The sequence below is a fragment of the Strix uralensis genome, chromosome 16, assembly GCF_047716275.1.
Source record: "Strix uralensis isolate ZFMK-TIS-50842 chromosome 16, bStrUra1, whole genome shotgun sequence".
Classification (NCBI taxonomy): Eukaryota; Metazoa; Chordata; class Aves; order Strigiformes; family Strigidae; genus Strix; species Strix uralensis.
The window spans coordinates 3732798-3748316 of record NC_133987.1 but is presented as its reverse complement, the minus strand read 5'-3'; the positions used below and the strand labels follow the sequence as shown (position 1 = coordinate 3748316).

Here is a 15519-nt window from a genome sequence, read left to right as displayed (position 1 = left end):
GAGTTACTGTCCTGGAAAAGCAAGTACACGTGATCTCTGAACTGTCAGGCACAATATAGTAAGGGCCTCCAGCAAGCCAGACACATCATTCACTTTATGGTCTCATCTTGAACACTAGAGGTAGCTCTTGCACACAAAGAAACCTCTCCTTTCAGCAAATAATTATCACAAAGCTGCTGCCTAATGGACAGACAGATTTATCATGAGGAAAATATGAAATACATTAAGTCTTATGTATGCTGATCAGAATTACATTTTGGATTATAAAAGCAGCTGGATTAACAGATTTCTTTGCTTGGAAGAAATTTAATGGAATAGTATCTCCTGTAGCAAACCAGCAGTTGTCCTTGTCTGACTCCTGAAATGGGGTCACTACTGCTGTCTTGTGATCTCCAGATATGTACATGTAGGCATACAGCAGCTTGACAGTTCAGGATGAGCAATTGCATCTCTGAGCATCCTAAACGATATAACAATGCCTGAGTGCCTCTGGTCTTCCAGTTACTTCTCTGTGACAGGGAAGAATTAGAGGGCTAACAGTTGTGGGGGGGTAGATATAAAACAAGCATCTGTTGTGTTGTGATCTTTTCCCAGCAGATCGGCCATTGCTTGGTAACCTCTGCCAAACCACTTGCTTCATATTGCCTGGGATAATCCTCCGGGGTTCAGAGCACCCACCTTATGTTGAACTGCTTGATCAGCTTATTGGCAAAGATTTCACAGTGACTGGAGTACGCCTCACTGTCCTGGACGCACCACAAGCTCACTGCATCTCTGAGACTCTAAGCAGGGCAAAGTGCAGTGTTGCAGCAAAGGTATGAAACAGCTGGAGTTGTGCTTTGCTTCCTTTGCACAAAAGAAGAGCTTTTTAATGCCATGCTGTGCTAAGATATCCAGGCTAGCTCTGAGCAAACTTGCTTTGGTAGCAGTATTAGCACAGCGCTGCATCTGAGCTCTAATACCACTGGTAAGCAATGTCTTGCTAGCTAGTTCCTACCTTGTGTTCCTGTATCTCCACTAGCTCACTGACACCCAACCTGGACATCACTACGTGTGAACGTATCCTTTGATGTGAATGGCACATCCCCGTTAAACATTTTATTCCATTCACCTATTGGCACACAGTTGCTGCTATTCTGTATGTTTTGCTGCTGTGTCCTCCCTTGTTTTTCCATATAAATATGGTTTCTATTTCTCTTTCTCTAATCGCACCCCATTAATCCTCTTCTACAATGCTAAATAACCCTTCCACTTTTTGAGCTGTGCCCTGGAGTCCTAGGCAGAGGTTTCATTTTGCTTCTCGTTTAGTTGGTGCTGACAGCTCAAGCCGCAGTCCAGCGTGGGGTTTGAGCAAGTGCTCACGAGGCGTAAGCATGAGATGTGCTTCTGGGGTGAGCAGACACATTGCTTTTCATCAGCAGAGTATCCGGCCCAGACTGTTTTTCTCTTTGCACTTGGTGTAGAAGCCCACTATTTCAGGAACCTTACCAGGGCAAAACAGTAAGGTAGAATGTGCAAGAAAGTACTGTCAGGAACGCAGAGTAAACAAGGGGGGAAGCTACTTTTACTGGAAGTAGCAATCAACAAAGGGCTGTCGGAGACACGCAGCAGTCCTTCTGAAAACATACAAACATTTGTGCTTCCAGCCTTTCAGTTGTAAGAGTCTTAGGTGTTATCTGTAATAAGCACAGGTAAGATCTTTTCAGGTTGTGATTTTTTAAACTGACAGCATGCCTTTGAAGTACATCTGTATAGAATAGCAATTACATCTACCATCCAATTAGTCTAAGCACTACTTTCTTCTCCTGCGGTTCCCCTGAGGATGCCACCCCTCTGCACGCGGGAACGTGCACAGCTCTCTAGGAAGGACAAAGCGAATCAGCGTGTGGGAAGGAGAGCCATGGCAGCAGCACTGCTCTCCTGGTGATGGAAACACTTCCTCTTGTCGGAGATGAATTACTCTGGGCAGAGCTGGCGTGTTTCCAGAAGGGTCTGGCACTACTGAGCCAAAGGTGAACATTACAGCATTTGCTTTCCCTTGCCAGAAGGGAGATGGGCTCCTTCAAATAATAAGTATTTCTGCTGCGATATCTCAACATTTAGTTATCTCTGTATTCCTGCTTCCAACAGACTTGGTGACTGAATAACACACCTAGGTAACCTGCTTATTTTCACTCTGAGAGAAAGGAACACGAATAATAGTATGCCATAGGAGTGGGATAACTAGCAGTTCAGACATGATAGTCTTTCAGTTTGAAAGAGTCTGTTGCTTTGTGGCTTTCATCCCCTCACACAGCACACAAGCAGTTATCTGTGCTGTCAGCAGTTCATCAGTGAGGCTTACGGACATTTAAGTGGATAGCAACACCAAAGCTCTGTTCTTCCCTCTCTTGTAGTGTTCCCTCTTAATGGATGGTTTGTGTCTGGTGCTAGCAGCACAGCGAGACAATGCAGTCATGTGCTTTGACTCCCTGCTGGACAGGTAAGTGAGGACAATATTGCTTTAACGGCACTGTCTCAACCCTCTGCTAGAGAGAGTGTGATCTGAAGGAGGGCAGCTGACTTTCTTCTCTGTAATTCACTTCCAAATGACTCCCATGAGGTCAGGTGCCACCCAAAGGCCACCCATTCTTCCTAAGTGACGTCGTTGTTAGTGGGTCAGTACCTCAGAGCTTTCCCCAGTTTCAAAGCATGTCCTGTACTCAGGACCTTAAATACTGAGTTGTGTTGTTTGTTAAGGACTTGGAGTGTCTGTGAGGCTTGGGGGAGTGGTTCCATGAGTACAAGGAATTCTCTGAAATAAGGGCTCACATTGGGATTAGACCTGCCGAATCAATAAAATTCCTAGGAGAAATATCTTGGCAGATTCCATGTTTTCTATGAAAAAAAAAAACCTTAAAATAAACGCCAGAGAGCAAAATCAAAAATTAGCCTCTTAAATAAATATCCAGAAATGCTGGGTAGAGGACGTATACGCGTGGTAAAACAAACAGAACCCCTCTGTGGGGACTGATTAGTGAAATAGAATGATTATCAGGCCAATTAACCCACTGTTCCCCAGAGGGAAAGTTTCCTTGCACAGGGCTGGTATTTGGCAGTGCAATGTGTCGTTCACGCACGTGGTTTCTTCTGGGAAAGGAAGGCAAGAGAGTCTTTTTCTGACACGTTTGGTATAGAGCGGTCCAGCAGCCACACTGATAAGACTGTTGTGACTTTGGCTGTACCATCTGGAGGACTTCCAGATAACACTGTCAATGGGACAGGAGTAAGGAATTCAAGGACTCTGGAGTTTACAAGCATCAAGGGGATCAAATCTGAACATCCAAGTTTGTAGTCACCTTGGAATTCTCATACTTTGATGAAATGTTGTGGTGCTCAGTCACAAGGCCACACCTGGGGAGAATAATTGGAACAGATTTCATTGGTAACTTTTCAAAAATGTTTTTAAGCTAATGACAAAATTTAGACATTGCTCCTATTCATTTAAAATCACACCCTTGGGAGCCACATCCTAAACCTTTCACCCTGCAAGGTATAGCACTAAGGGGAAGCAAAGAGCAAGATACTCAAGACCTCTCTAGTGAGTTTTCTCCCACTCTTTTCCTGGTTTACAGGAAAAAAGTGGGCTGTTGGGAACCCCAGAAATCACTGCTGAAAGTAGTTCTGGGAGAGAGGCTGTCAGTGGAGCTGGCAGCCAATACAAGGTCCCCCACATCTATATTTTCCCCAGGCTTTTGCTTGTCAGAGTCATAGGTGCTGCGTAACAAGATCAGCTGCCAACCCAGTGCTTCCCTATTCTGTAGGCTTAACTTGATATGTTTTAAAATTGCCAGTCTCAAGGCAGCACCCTGAGAGCAAACCTCGCAGTGGCTTCTCACTGCCATTCACAGTGAGCTGAGGGGCTGGGAGGGAAGTGAGGAGGAATAGGTGCCCATCTCAGCTGCATCGTTCACCCCGCATGCTGGTCTGTGCCAGTATGGCTGTCTGTACGAAGGAGAAACTTCCTTGCTGAACTGCAAAATATGTGTGGATAAATTGTGGCTGTTAGGAGGCACTCCCAAAATGGCAGGATCCACTCTGCCTCTTACCCCAGTGCCAGAACTAACGATCATGCAGCTATTTAAAACCAGCTCTACAAAAAAAATATTTGCCTTCATGATCGATGACGTTTGTGGAAGGGAGAGGCAGCGAGGTGTGCCCGAGGATGGGGAGGAGGGGAGGCAGTGGTCCTCGGATAGATCAACTTTAGCCAGCAGTAAACTGGTGTTTATGATACCCTTAGTGTATCATAAGCTATCATGCTGTTCAAAATCAACTTTGCAAATATCTTTGGAAACCCAGCCTGACTTAACTAGTGTCTCATAAGGACACTTCATGCTAAGACATCTTCATCGCCTAGTTTATAAACATTTCAAAATAACATCAGAGGTTAATTACACTTATGACTCCATCAGCAGGAGCCACGTGACCTTTCTTGTACTGAGTAAATCACTGTATATTTATTTCACTCTTACTGCCACGGCCCAAGATTCCAATACCTGCACAGGTTCTGGCCTGCATTTCAGCTGCATTGCTGAAGCACCACGGTATAAGAGATTGTTTTACAGCCCTGGGAGTTGATTCACAGCTGAGCCACATAGGCTTTGTGCCATGGGGGGAAACGTTGCCATCTGTATGGAAGCCTGGGATGTGATGTCAGAGATGGGCTATGATAAGAAGGAGGAATCAGGTGTTGAGAGGAACAATGCGGGCTTTGGTAGTATAACTGCTCGTAGTTCAGAGCCTATTAAAGCTTTCCTAAGCCAGCTCTAGCAGTGGCACATCAAGGAGAGACATTCAATCACTGGAGGATGTGCTGTGCGGAGCAGTTGCCTTGAAGACAGACACAGACCCTCATAACTGTGTAGTGATTATTGTTCAGCAGCAGCAGCGCCCACTCTGTGTGTTCTCTGGACATCTATAAAGGCATTATTTCTGCACCAAAGGGCAGGAAGAACAGAGAAAGGGACAAAATTTATGCAGGTGGGGGCACAAAAGCAGCCTGTGAGTTTGATTGACTGCCAAGAGTGGAGCCAAAGTAGGAATCTGGGAGAATCTGGGAGGGTGCCAAGGGTAACTCATAGGGCAGAGTGAAGTAAGTGTTTGGAAGAGGTGAGGGGAAGCTGAAGCACAGCCTAAGAGCAGTGGGGACCGGGGGGAGAATCCAGAGAAGGAAGTGACACAATCCTATCTGCAGACAAGGAAAAATGATGTGAGACTTACCTTTCTTGTTCTGTCAGCATCCGGATGCCTGGATCTCCTGTATAAAGCATTTGAATTTTCCCTGTCATAACTTGTTTTTACAGCCAGATTTCCTAGCTGCGGGGTGGCAGAGGGAAGAATTTATAACTAAATTCAAAGCAACTCCTGGAAGAAAGTCATGCTCTGCTTTTTATGCATGACAAACCAGATTTAGCTGCCTTAATAGGTGATACTGATTTAGTAGTGATTGCTCCTCTATGGTTATTTGAGCTTTTAAAAAGTACTTTCAGATGCCCGTAAGATTGTTAGGACCTAACTATATTGTGCACTGTCTTCTCACTTAGTTACTCACTAAACTCACTTAGTTAACATTGTACTGACTAAAGCACGCCGAAAACCTGGCTGCATCAGAAGAAAATCAGAGTGTAGGCCTTATACCTTCCTGGCTTTAGACAATGTAGTGCAATCAGAACAAAAGTCAAGTGTTAAGGGACTTAGCTGGATGTTATTCTCTCTGATGAAATGTTCTTACCAAGTGTTAATTGCTGTTAGCGGGGAGCGATGTTATCCCTATAGGAAGCTCATCTCTGGGAGCTTTGGAGGGAAGGGAGGTGTAGAAATAAAAAAAAAAAAAATAATGAATACATGAGATGTAAAATCTTGGAGCAGTTGAAAACCACTGAAGGGAAAACTGTTGCCAAGCACAATACCTGGATATGGGGGCAGGGAGCAGGGAGTGGTTTTCAAAGCCTCTGAAGAGTTTTCAAGCCTAAGACTCCGAGTGTGCATGGAGTCAGTTTAAAAGGCAATTTTGAAATTTGTATCTTGCCTTTTAATGTCTCTTGAATGTGTCTTGTGGTCAGCTCATGTGTAGCTTGAGGTGGGCCAGAGCAAAACAAGGACTAGTAAAGCAGACCCTGCTGCTGAAGGCAGCTCAGAAAGGCCTGGGTTTGGGGGAAAACACACAGATTATCTTTGTTGAGAAAAAGATCCTTGCACAGAACTAACTGTCTACAGTTATGTGTATTTCCTGCTGCCTCAGAGACCCCATTATGCAACAGGTCATTACTGTTTGTTAGAAGGCTTATACTTTAAGAATCCAAATCCATTTATACAAAGCTTTGTAAAACCCAGGATTTGTCTGTGTAAAGAAGTTCAGTAACAGACGCACATGGCCAGAGCTGCTTGCACAGAGCATAGTCCTCCTCAAAGCTAGGTCATCTGCAGTCCCTGATGGTTTAGATGGCAAAGTAACACTGGCTTCTGTTTTTCTTTACCCCCAGCACCTGTTGGCAGCAGCAGTCAGTCCTGGACACTGCGCAGCATCTCCTCTATCCCCAAAATGAGAATCAGGCAAGTAGAGAAGTTTATGATACAGATATGTGTGCTTTGTGCCCCTGTGATGAATGAAACCTGTCAAAAGTGCTTGAATTTTAGAAGAAAATTTTAACTTGTATGAGACAGAGGTGGTGCCTCATGACAGCCCCAAGCCTTGGGGCCCAGCACATGGTGGAAGGTGGGACCAAAACCCTGTCAAACTGTCTTCCACGTTACAGCTGTGGCACTCTTATGAATCAAAATATTTGGAGATTTTGATAAAGATTCAATATTTTCCATAGATGGCAGTTACTTTTTATGAGCAATCAACACTTAGTAAGATATCTGTGATACTCGTCAAAAATTAGTGACAGGAAATGTTCATTCAGCCCTACTGCCAAGCTGGCACATGTCCTGTGTTCAGGAAGTTATGTTTCAGAAGCCCAAATCCAAATGGAAGAGGAGAAATTGAGCCATTAGCCATTCCAGGGATGTGCTGGCTGAATATTTTCTCAGTAGTTCATTCCATGAAAGGAAACACTAAGCTCCAGACACGTAGGCAGATAATGGGAATAAACTGCATAAATACCCTTAAAACTTTGGCTGTATTCAGCAAAGTTTAGTACAAAAAAAGCGAGAGATTTGGATAGAAGAGGCAGTGCCTGCAGAGTTAGGGCTAGGAGGCGTAAAGAATTGAGGAGATTGAGAAATGGTCGCGAGTGGACAAGCCTCTCCTCTGGATCCCTTTTGCTTCCCAAAAAAACCCAGCAGGAGAGCGAGGTGTGTTTGTAACCTCATATAACATATCAGAGCTGCTGCCTTCAGTACCAGTGCTCTGAAGATTGAGCCTTAAAAGACACAGAGCCCTCTTTGAAGTCTGCGTTCCTGCTTTTAACACAGGCAAAACTACCCCAAACTTCCCAAAAGTCGTACAGCTGCTGTTTTCAGCAGCTTTCCCTAAGGCGCAGTACAGTTCTCCCGGGGTGTAGCTGGGCTTGTACATGCTGCAGTGCCTGGGAAGGTCTGTCTGCACAGCCCTGCCATAGCTGCAAGGCTGTCACAGCACAGCGCTTACTGCTGCCAGGGTGCCAGGCTGTTGCCAAGTAATGTGACAGGGCAGCAAGTCCAGGCTGTCTTCTGATTTGCTTTGAAAAGGACGTTACATATCTCTGGCTGACATAAAATCCCTTCTGCTTTGTGGCTGTGGGGAATCAGCCTATCAGAAAGAGGCTTATAGTACTTTTTGTAATAGATAAGAGAAAAAGCAAATATGCTCAGCCCTTCTCCCTGCTTCTGGCAGCCTGGGCCACTGAATCAAACCCCTATGGGCTACTCACAGCAGTTCATGAGTCTAGTCCTGGGCTAGCGGTGGGCACAGCTCTTCTCGTTGTGGGTTACAAGAAGCACAGCAGCAAGTAATGTTGATTTTCAAATGGGCCTTTTGCTCCAAAGTTCAGGGTAGGTCTAGAAATTGCAGAGTGAGATCTGAGGAGCAAGCTCACCAGGGAATGACTGTACCTCAAAGGATGTCCCTAGAAGCAATGTTCGATCCTCTGATCTCTTGCTAATGAGTTTATGAAATGTCAGCCAGGCTTTCCAGGTCAAAGCTAATGAGCAACAACATGATATCAGGCAAAGTTCAGGAGGGTTAAATGAACACGGATTTCAAATCCTTGTGGTTTGAGCAGAGCTGCAGCATTTACTGGTGGAGTTGAGCCATGGAAGTGAAAAGGAATTGCATATTTGCTCCCTCTGCGATTTGGGACTAGGCAATAAGATGAGAAATCAGCTTTCCTAATGTGGACTATTTCAGTGCCGACATCTGCATCTGGACTAGTTGTCTGGCCTCCTTCTGCAGTCACAAAGAGAAGCAAGCGTTTCTATAGCACTTTTCACCTGCCCTTTTTGAAACATCTGCCTTAGGAGCAGATGAATTCATACTTTGGAATTCCTTATTCTCACGCAGTGACCCTGCAGATGCCTGCTCCCTGTGCAGACTTAGCTTGGGCACATGCAGACCAGCTCACGTCTGGAAGTGACAGAGCCATATTTTGTTGGTGCCACCATTCGGGGCTGTTGAACTTCCACTGCACCCATAAAAGGTGGTCCCAGATGTCCCCGCACCTGGTCCCTACCCAGGCTGGGACCTCCCCAGCGATGAGAGCGCTGCCAGGGAGCACTGTGCTCCCCCTCAGGGCTGGCATGTCCTGTGGCTGAACAGTTTCTCCTCGCATGCAGCTCTGGGACGAGGTTGTGAGGCTGGGGTGGCCGTCCCTCAGTGACGGAGCAGTACGTTACTACCGACCTGTCACCATTAGCATGTCAGAGCAGGGAGACAGCACTATCTCTTCACAAAGGTTCCTCAGGAAGAGCCCACAGGTGTGCAGTCGAGCCTCCGCTGGCAGGCAGCGCTAATCCCTGCACTCTGCCTGGAGCCCTGGAGCTGTTGCCAGCAGCCACGATGGCTGCTCCAGCATCTCCCTCCCTGCAGAGACAGCTGAATCCTGGGACTGGAGCAAAGCAACACAGGGAAAACACATCCCAGCCACTCTTGGCATGATCCTTAGCCCTTCAACAGCAGGCAGATGGGTTGGAGTCCTATAAAAGAGACCTAAAAACCTATGAGGAGAGGCAGAGTGCTGGCAGGAGGAGGGCCCCGAGGGCTGTGCGGGGTGGACTGTCAGCACAGCATGTACAATGCTTTGGGGGAACATGGTGTTCATTTGCACAGTCAGAAGTACAGACTGGTCCCAAAGCCCTTGGCGCTAAGCTGGCCTCCCCAGCTCTGCAGCAGCCATGCCAGAGAGCTGCCCAGGCGCGAGATTTGGGAAGGAGAGGCAAAGCAGCAGGGGGAGGAAGTTAGGTTTCACACTTGGCACTTTGCATGTTATTGGTTTTCTTCAGTTCCTTGAAAATGTGAGTCTTGAGAATGGCCAAACAGTGGTCACAACTATAGCAGATATTTCCCTGCTGTGGGACACTCATAGTCACCCCTGTGCTGGGATTAATTCAACCTGGTGAACATCCTCGCTGTGCTGCCTGCCTGCAGCACTCACGAAAAACCTACCTCTGAAAAAAAGTTTCTTTGTGATGCACAGAAATCACAACCTTCCCCCAACCCCTTCTTTCTTTTCTCCCCAGGCTGAAGAGCTGCTCTGTTGCCTTTTCGACTCCCTGACATCTGAGAGCATCCACCAAATTGAATCCCAGGATCCCTAGCCGAGATGGTCAAGGCCCCCAAGCAGCCCATGAGCGGATGCCACTGTGGGTATCTGTGCAGAGGGACACACAGGGGACTCCCAGCCTCTAAGAGCACTAATATTTGTCATTAAAACATGAAGTTTGAAATATGGTATTAGCATCAGTAACATAAATGAGAGTGGTGGGAGGAAGGATCAGTGCCTGAGAACAAATCTTTCTGAACTGTAGCCGTGGTTTCTAGTGGAATGCATTCAGAGACAAACTGCTTGTGTTCGTGGAGCAAGGTTTGGACATAATTTTGCAGGGACATCAAGGTTTGTCTGGCTGGGAAAAACTCTGGAAGTAAAGCAAATGCAGAGGCAGGTGTTCACTGCTGTCTTTCTCCCAGGTGCTTGCAGAATCCACCTTCCCCAGGCCTCAAAGACATTATGGAGAGACTCCATTTTCTGCTGCTACTGTGTTCTTTGAACCAGAGACAAAACCACAGTAAATAAAATGGAAATAGTCTGAGGGAAGGTTGGGTCCCTGGAGAGTTCAGTACACCAGGTAGAGCTGTTGAATAAGATTAAAAGCTGGACAACTTAATGTTCACTCGCCTCTGCCCAGCCCCAGCCCGCTGCCCTCCCGTGGGCACACAACCCTGCCTCTTGTTCCTCCTTCTACAGCAGCGCTGATCCTAGCAGATCCTAGCTGATTCCTTCTCAGCCAAGACCTTGCTATGAGCTTCCTGGCAAGGAACCTGGCATTAATACAAAGGTCCTCAGTCTTCTTGGGACCCACTGGGAAAATTCAGCTCCTTTGGGGAAGACTCTTCTCAACCCAGGACACCTTGTGTTCCTATCTGCCCTGCTAAGGGAAAGACTCAGACATGCGCTTGCATCTAGTTCCAGACATCACAGACGTAGCAAGAACAGTCCCTGTGCATTCTCCAAGTGGCATTAAGGCAGAGCAGGTGCTGCTGGCAGGGTGAATCTGTGCACAGCCTTTCCCTCCCTAAGAGCCTGGTGTGAGTCCTCCTCCTCCCCAACCCTTAGCTCACACAAACGGTGAGATTGCAACGCCTCTGAGATAGATCTGTCCCTTTTCAGACTAGGCTGAAAGCGTCCGGTAAGTCCAAAAGCTGTTAGAGGTCTGGCCCTGCAAGCTCTGCTTCCTCAAATAGCCCTAACACAATCTCTCCCCTTCTCTAAGCTACCTTGAAACAGCAAAAAGAGATTGTCACAGTCAGCTGGGGGAAGGGGGGACACAGACAGGGGACCTGCCCTGACCTCGCACAGCAGTTTGGCATCACAACTTGGAAGTACCCTCCAAACCTCTGCTCCCCGGCACTGTTCTGCCTGGATGGGCTTGATGGTGGGACCAAACATCTCCTGAAGAGAAGCCACAGAAACATGTGCCCGTGAGGGAAGCAGGCAGCTGCCCCAGTCCCCCGGGAGGACGGAGTCCTGGGAGTTTGCGTGACAGAAAAGCCTGCTCTGCTCCTGCAGCTAAGTAGGCCATTTCCTGCACTCCAGGCGCATTTCTGTCATGCTTGTAAGCCATGTACAGCTTCGAAACAAATGAAAATTAAAAGGATCCACCCCCAGCACTCGGGGAATTTGATCTGAAAAAGGAGCGTGTTGGAAGAAAACGCAGCCAGATAGCAGCTGAAAGACAAGGCCTGCAGAGCTACGTGCAAGAAGGGGGCATGCGGGGCCAGCAGCAGCCCTGCACCCAGCCAGCGTAGCGGCACGTGGGCCACCAGCACCATGTCCAACTCGCCTGGGCCCTCAGACTTGTGAGCAACAGGATCACAGGGAGCTGGACATCAGGAGGTGACTGGTGGCAGGCAGCCTGGAGAGGTGACATCTCCTTCGGACACCCCTGGCCCCCTCCGGGCTTGCCAGCAGGCAGGAGCTCTCTGAGCTTCGCGGCAGGAGTTGAGACCGTTCCTCTTGATTCGCCATGTAATTAAACCAGGGCCTGGCACAAAAGGCACCTTGTACCATATCCCCTTCCAGACAGCCCTGCTGCTGCGGCGTGTTCTCTGCGAGCCTCCAGCCACCAGCATGCAAAGACCCCGTGCCTCAGTTTCCCATCTATGAAACTGAGGTAACAGCTGCCACATCCCCCAGGCACACCAGCAACACCAAAAATGGGGCAGCACCCGGATATTTTTGAGCGAGAGGCTGCTACAGCATCTTCGATTCCTATTTTAAAGCCCAGCTATTTAGTCTCAGCGTAACAAACTAGCACGCCCTGCACAGAGCAGGGGAAAGCATCGTCCTCTGATATTTCCAAAATGCCAGGATTCCATAAATAACCTTGCCAGCCTTTCCTCCCAGAGCACCCCACTCCTCTCCGGAGAGCTGACAACCAGGAGTGCCGTGGACCTAGCAGAAATCAATCCTGTCACCCCGGTGCCAGCTCCAGCTCCGTCAAAGGGAGCTGCAGCTCACACGCTGTTCTTCCCTGCGAACTGCCACAAGGCAGCCAGGATTAGCTAATCAGAGCTGAGGAGCAAATTAATGATTGCTAGAACTAGGAGAAAGGCAGATTTGATCGGAGATTGCCAGCTTTGCAGCTGGCTCCTACTTGCAAACAATTCATTTAGATTATGAAAGCAAGAAATTGAGTACAAAACCCCCTAGATTGTTTGCTTCCTAGAGAAAGAAAAGAAAAGAAATGGAATTTAGATTAAAAATTATGCAGAATAGTATTAATTCCCCACCCTCTTGTGCCTCCCCTCATGCTGGAAAACCAGAGCTAATCAGAATTTAGCATTGTTCTGCTGCCAGTGTCAGAGCTGCCTCAATGGAGGAGAGATAAAATACAGTAGGTGGCATTTTGTGTTAACCCCTTAGGGTCCTGCGATAAGAAAGATGGGAGCGCAGTGCCCGGTGCCCAACTCCATTTTCCCTGCGTGCTCCAGCCCGATCATCCCCTCTGTTCAATAGACAAGTGCCTCGGGGTGCAGAGCAGCTTCTCTTTGCTGTGCCCCAGCACCGTCAGGTGCAGGCACGTTGTATTTATTCACCGCGCGCCGGGGGCTCGATAGCTCTCACGTGAGCCCTTCGCTCCGCCTTGGAGCGAATTGGTGTCCCGAGGGATGCAGAGGTGCTGGGTGCTCTTCCCTAGGGCGGGCACAGGCAGAGCGCTGCACGCGTGTCACAGCTTTCTAGCTCATTGTGTCCCCCCTTGTGCCAAGGACAGATTTAACTAATTATCAATTAGACCTAGAAATCACTACCTGGCTGCCACCAGCAGCAGCAGGACACTGATATCAAGCCAGGTGAGCGGAGGAGGACCATAACAGTTCCCTTATCAGCACTGAGCAAGGCGCACGCACGTGACCGTGCGATTCACAGGTGGAGGAGCTGAACTGGCAGCAGATCCCCTCTCCCGCTCCGCTCTGCCAAGGAGCTGCGAGAGCAGCTCATCCCCGTGAGCACACACCGGCTGTGCCCTTCCGTGGGCAGCCCTGGCTCACGTCGGTGTCCAGCTGCTGCCGGGAGAGGTGGGTGACATCTCTCTGCTCGTGCTCTTTCAGCCACCAGCACAGACCCGTTAGCTGCTCAGAGGTTTTGCAATCTGGCCAAACTGACTCTTCCACACACATACCTCCCCGCTGCCCCCGACCATGAATTAAAATGACAAGGAAAAACCCAAAAGTAATCACCTCAGAGCAAAACTTGTGGGTATGTCACTTCGATGTTCCCCATCAACCTTATTTTGCCTGTGTTAAGCAGATTTGAAAACATGACACCTGGAAATGAAACAACCCCCTAACACCAACGTGTCGATTTGATTTGAGCCAGAATAGTTCTTTTTCTTTTTTTTTTTCCTTAACATTTACATTCACCCCAGAAAATTGTTTCTGCTCCAGCCCTATGCACATGAACCCTGCTGAGCACCAGGAATGTCTCACACCGCTCAGACCTGCCAGCCTGAAAATCACTGCACAGCAAACAGGATTTACTGCCCTCCCCCCCCATGAACTGCGTCAGTATGGCCTAGAAATTGGGGGGCACTGGTTTTCATCTCCAGAGGCCCATGGCTGGCTCGGAAAGCAGGAGGAGCTGATGGACCTGCTGGAGCTGTCCCCAGATCAGCCATCCTCACCAGACAGGATGATCTTGGTCCCACACTTCCCATGCTCACAAATATTTGCCTTGCTGTAGCTGGCATAGCCATAAGTACCTCTCTCTTGGCCAAGAACCACTGCCGTTGGATTTCCAGATGTCTCTGCGTCTAGAGGGCTTGCTGGACCACCACACAAGAGACCTGGCCATGCTGGAGAGCTGAAATGCTTTGGGCATTAGTGAGGCCAGCATCCAGTTGATAGTTGTGAGGATAGGGCACATCATGCCTGACAAATTTGGTGACCTTCTACAATGGGGTCACAGCACCGGTGGACAAGGGAAGAACAACTGACGTCATCTACCTGGACTTGTGCAAAGCATTTGACACTGTCCCGCATGACATCATCTCTAAATTGGAGAGACGCGGATCTGATGGATGGACCACTCAGTGGGTAAGGGATTGGCTGGGTGGTTGCACTCAAAGAGTTGTGCTCAACGGCTCCATGTCCAAGTGGAGGGGGGTGACAAGTGGCATTACTCAGGGGTGGGTGTTGGGACCGGCGCTGTTTAACATCTTCATTGGTGACACACGGTGGGATCGAGGCACTCAGCAAGTTTGACAATGACACCGAGCTGTGTGGTGCAGTCAACACGCTGGAGGGAAGGGATGTGCCATCCAGAGGGACCTGGACAGGCTGGAGAGGTGGGACATGCAAACTTCATGGAGTTCAACAAGGCCAAGGGCAAGGTCCTGCCCATGGGTCGGGGCAATCCCAAGCACAAATCCAGGCTGGGCGAGGAGGGGATTGAGAGCAGCCCCAAGGAGAAGGACTTGGGGGTGTTAGTGGATGGACACGAGCCAGTAACATGCGCTCACAGCCCAGAAACCCAACCGTGTGCTGGGCTGCATCCAGAGCAGTGTGGGCAGCAGGTCGAGGGAGGGGATTCTCCCCCTCTGCTCCGCTCTCGTGAGACCCCCCTGCAGTGCTGGGTCCAGCTCTGGGGGCACCAACATCAGAAGGACATAGACCTGCTCAAGCGGGGCCAGAGGAGGCCACGAAGATGCTCAGGGGCTGGAGCACCTCCCCTGTGAGGACAGGCTGAGAGAGTTGGGGGGGTTCAGCTGGAGAAGAGAAGGCTCCGGGGAGAACTTAGAACGGCCTCCCAGTGCTTAAAGGGGCTACAGGAAAGATGGGGAGGGACTCAGGGGTGTAGGGATAGGATGAGGGGTAATGGTTTTAAACTGAAAGAGGCTAGATTCAGATTAGATAGAAGGATGAAATTCTTGACTGTGAGGGTGGTGAGGCCCTGGAACAGGTTGCCCAGAGAAGCTGTGCTGCCCCCTCCCTGGAAGGGTTCAAGGCCAGGTTGGACGGGGCTTTGGGCAACCTGGTCTAGTGGAAGGTGTCCCTGCCCATGGCAGGGGGGTTGGGACTAGATGATCTTTAAGGTCCCTTCCAACCCAAACCATTCTGTGATTGTGTGATTCTATGATATGACAGGGGTGATGGTTGGTCCCTGCTGGGGGAAGCATGTGCCTCCCCATCATCTTCCTGGGGTGGGATCAGAACCTGGGCTCTAGTCCCAGCTCTGTCCCATCAGGCTGGCAGTGGCCCTTCTCCATTCCTTGGTCTCCATCTTCCTGGGGCACCATCTCCCAGGCCCATCCCAGCAGGAGCCGCTGATTAATTGGTACTTG

The 15519-nt window shown here is 48.9% G+C and overlaps 1 protein-coding gene across 6 annotated transcripts in view; it reads left to right on the top strand.

The window, feature by feature from the left end:
* Nucleotides 1-9911, top strand: part of DNAAF8 (dynein axonemal assembly factor 8) — a 94653-nt gene extending 84742 nt beyond the window's left edge. For 5 of the 6 annotated variants that reach the window (XM_074885891.1, XM_074885889.1, XM_074885888.1 and 2 more), the window contains 4 exons: nt 595-815; nt 2397-2482; nt 6525-6594; nt 9700-9911. In XM_074885891.1, the coding sequence (XP_074741992.1) occupies nt 595-815; nt 2397-2482; nt 6525-6594; nt 9700-9777 (455 nt within the window). In that variant the 3' untranslated portion in view covers nt 9778-9911. The remainder of the gene's footprint in view (nt 1-594; nt 816-2396; nt 2483-6524; nt 6595-9699) is intronic. The other variant, XM_074885893.1, reaches the window with a different exon arrangement.
* The last annotated feature ends 5608 nt before the right edge of the window (nt 9912-15519 follow it).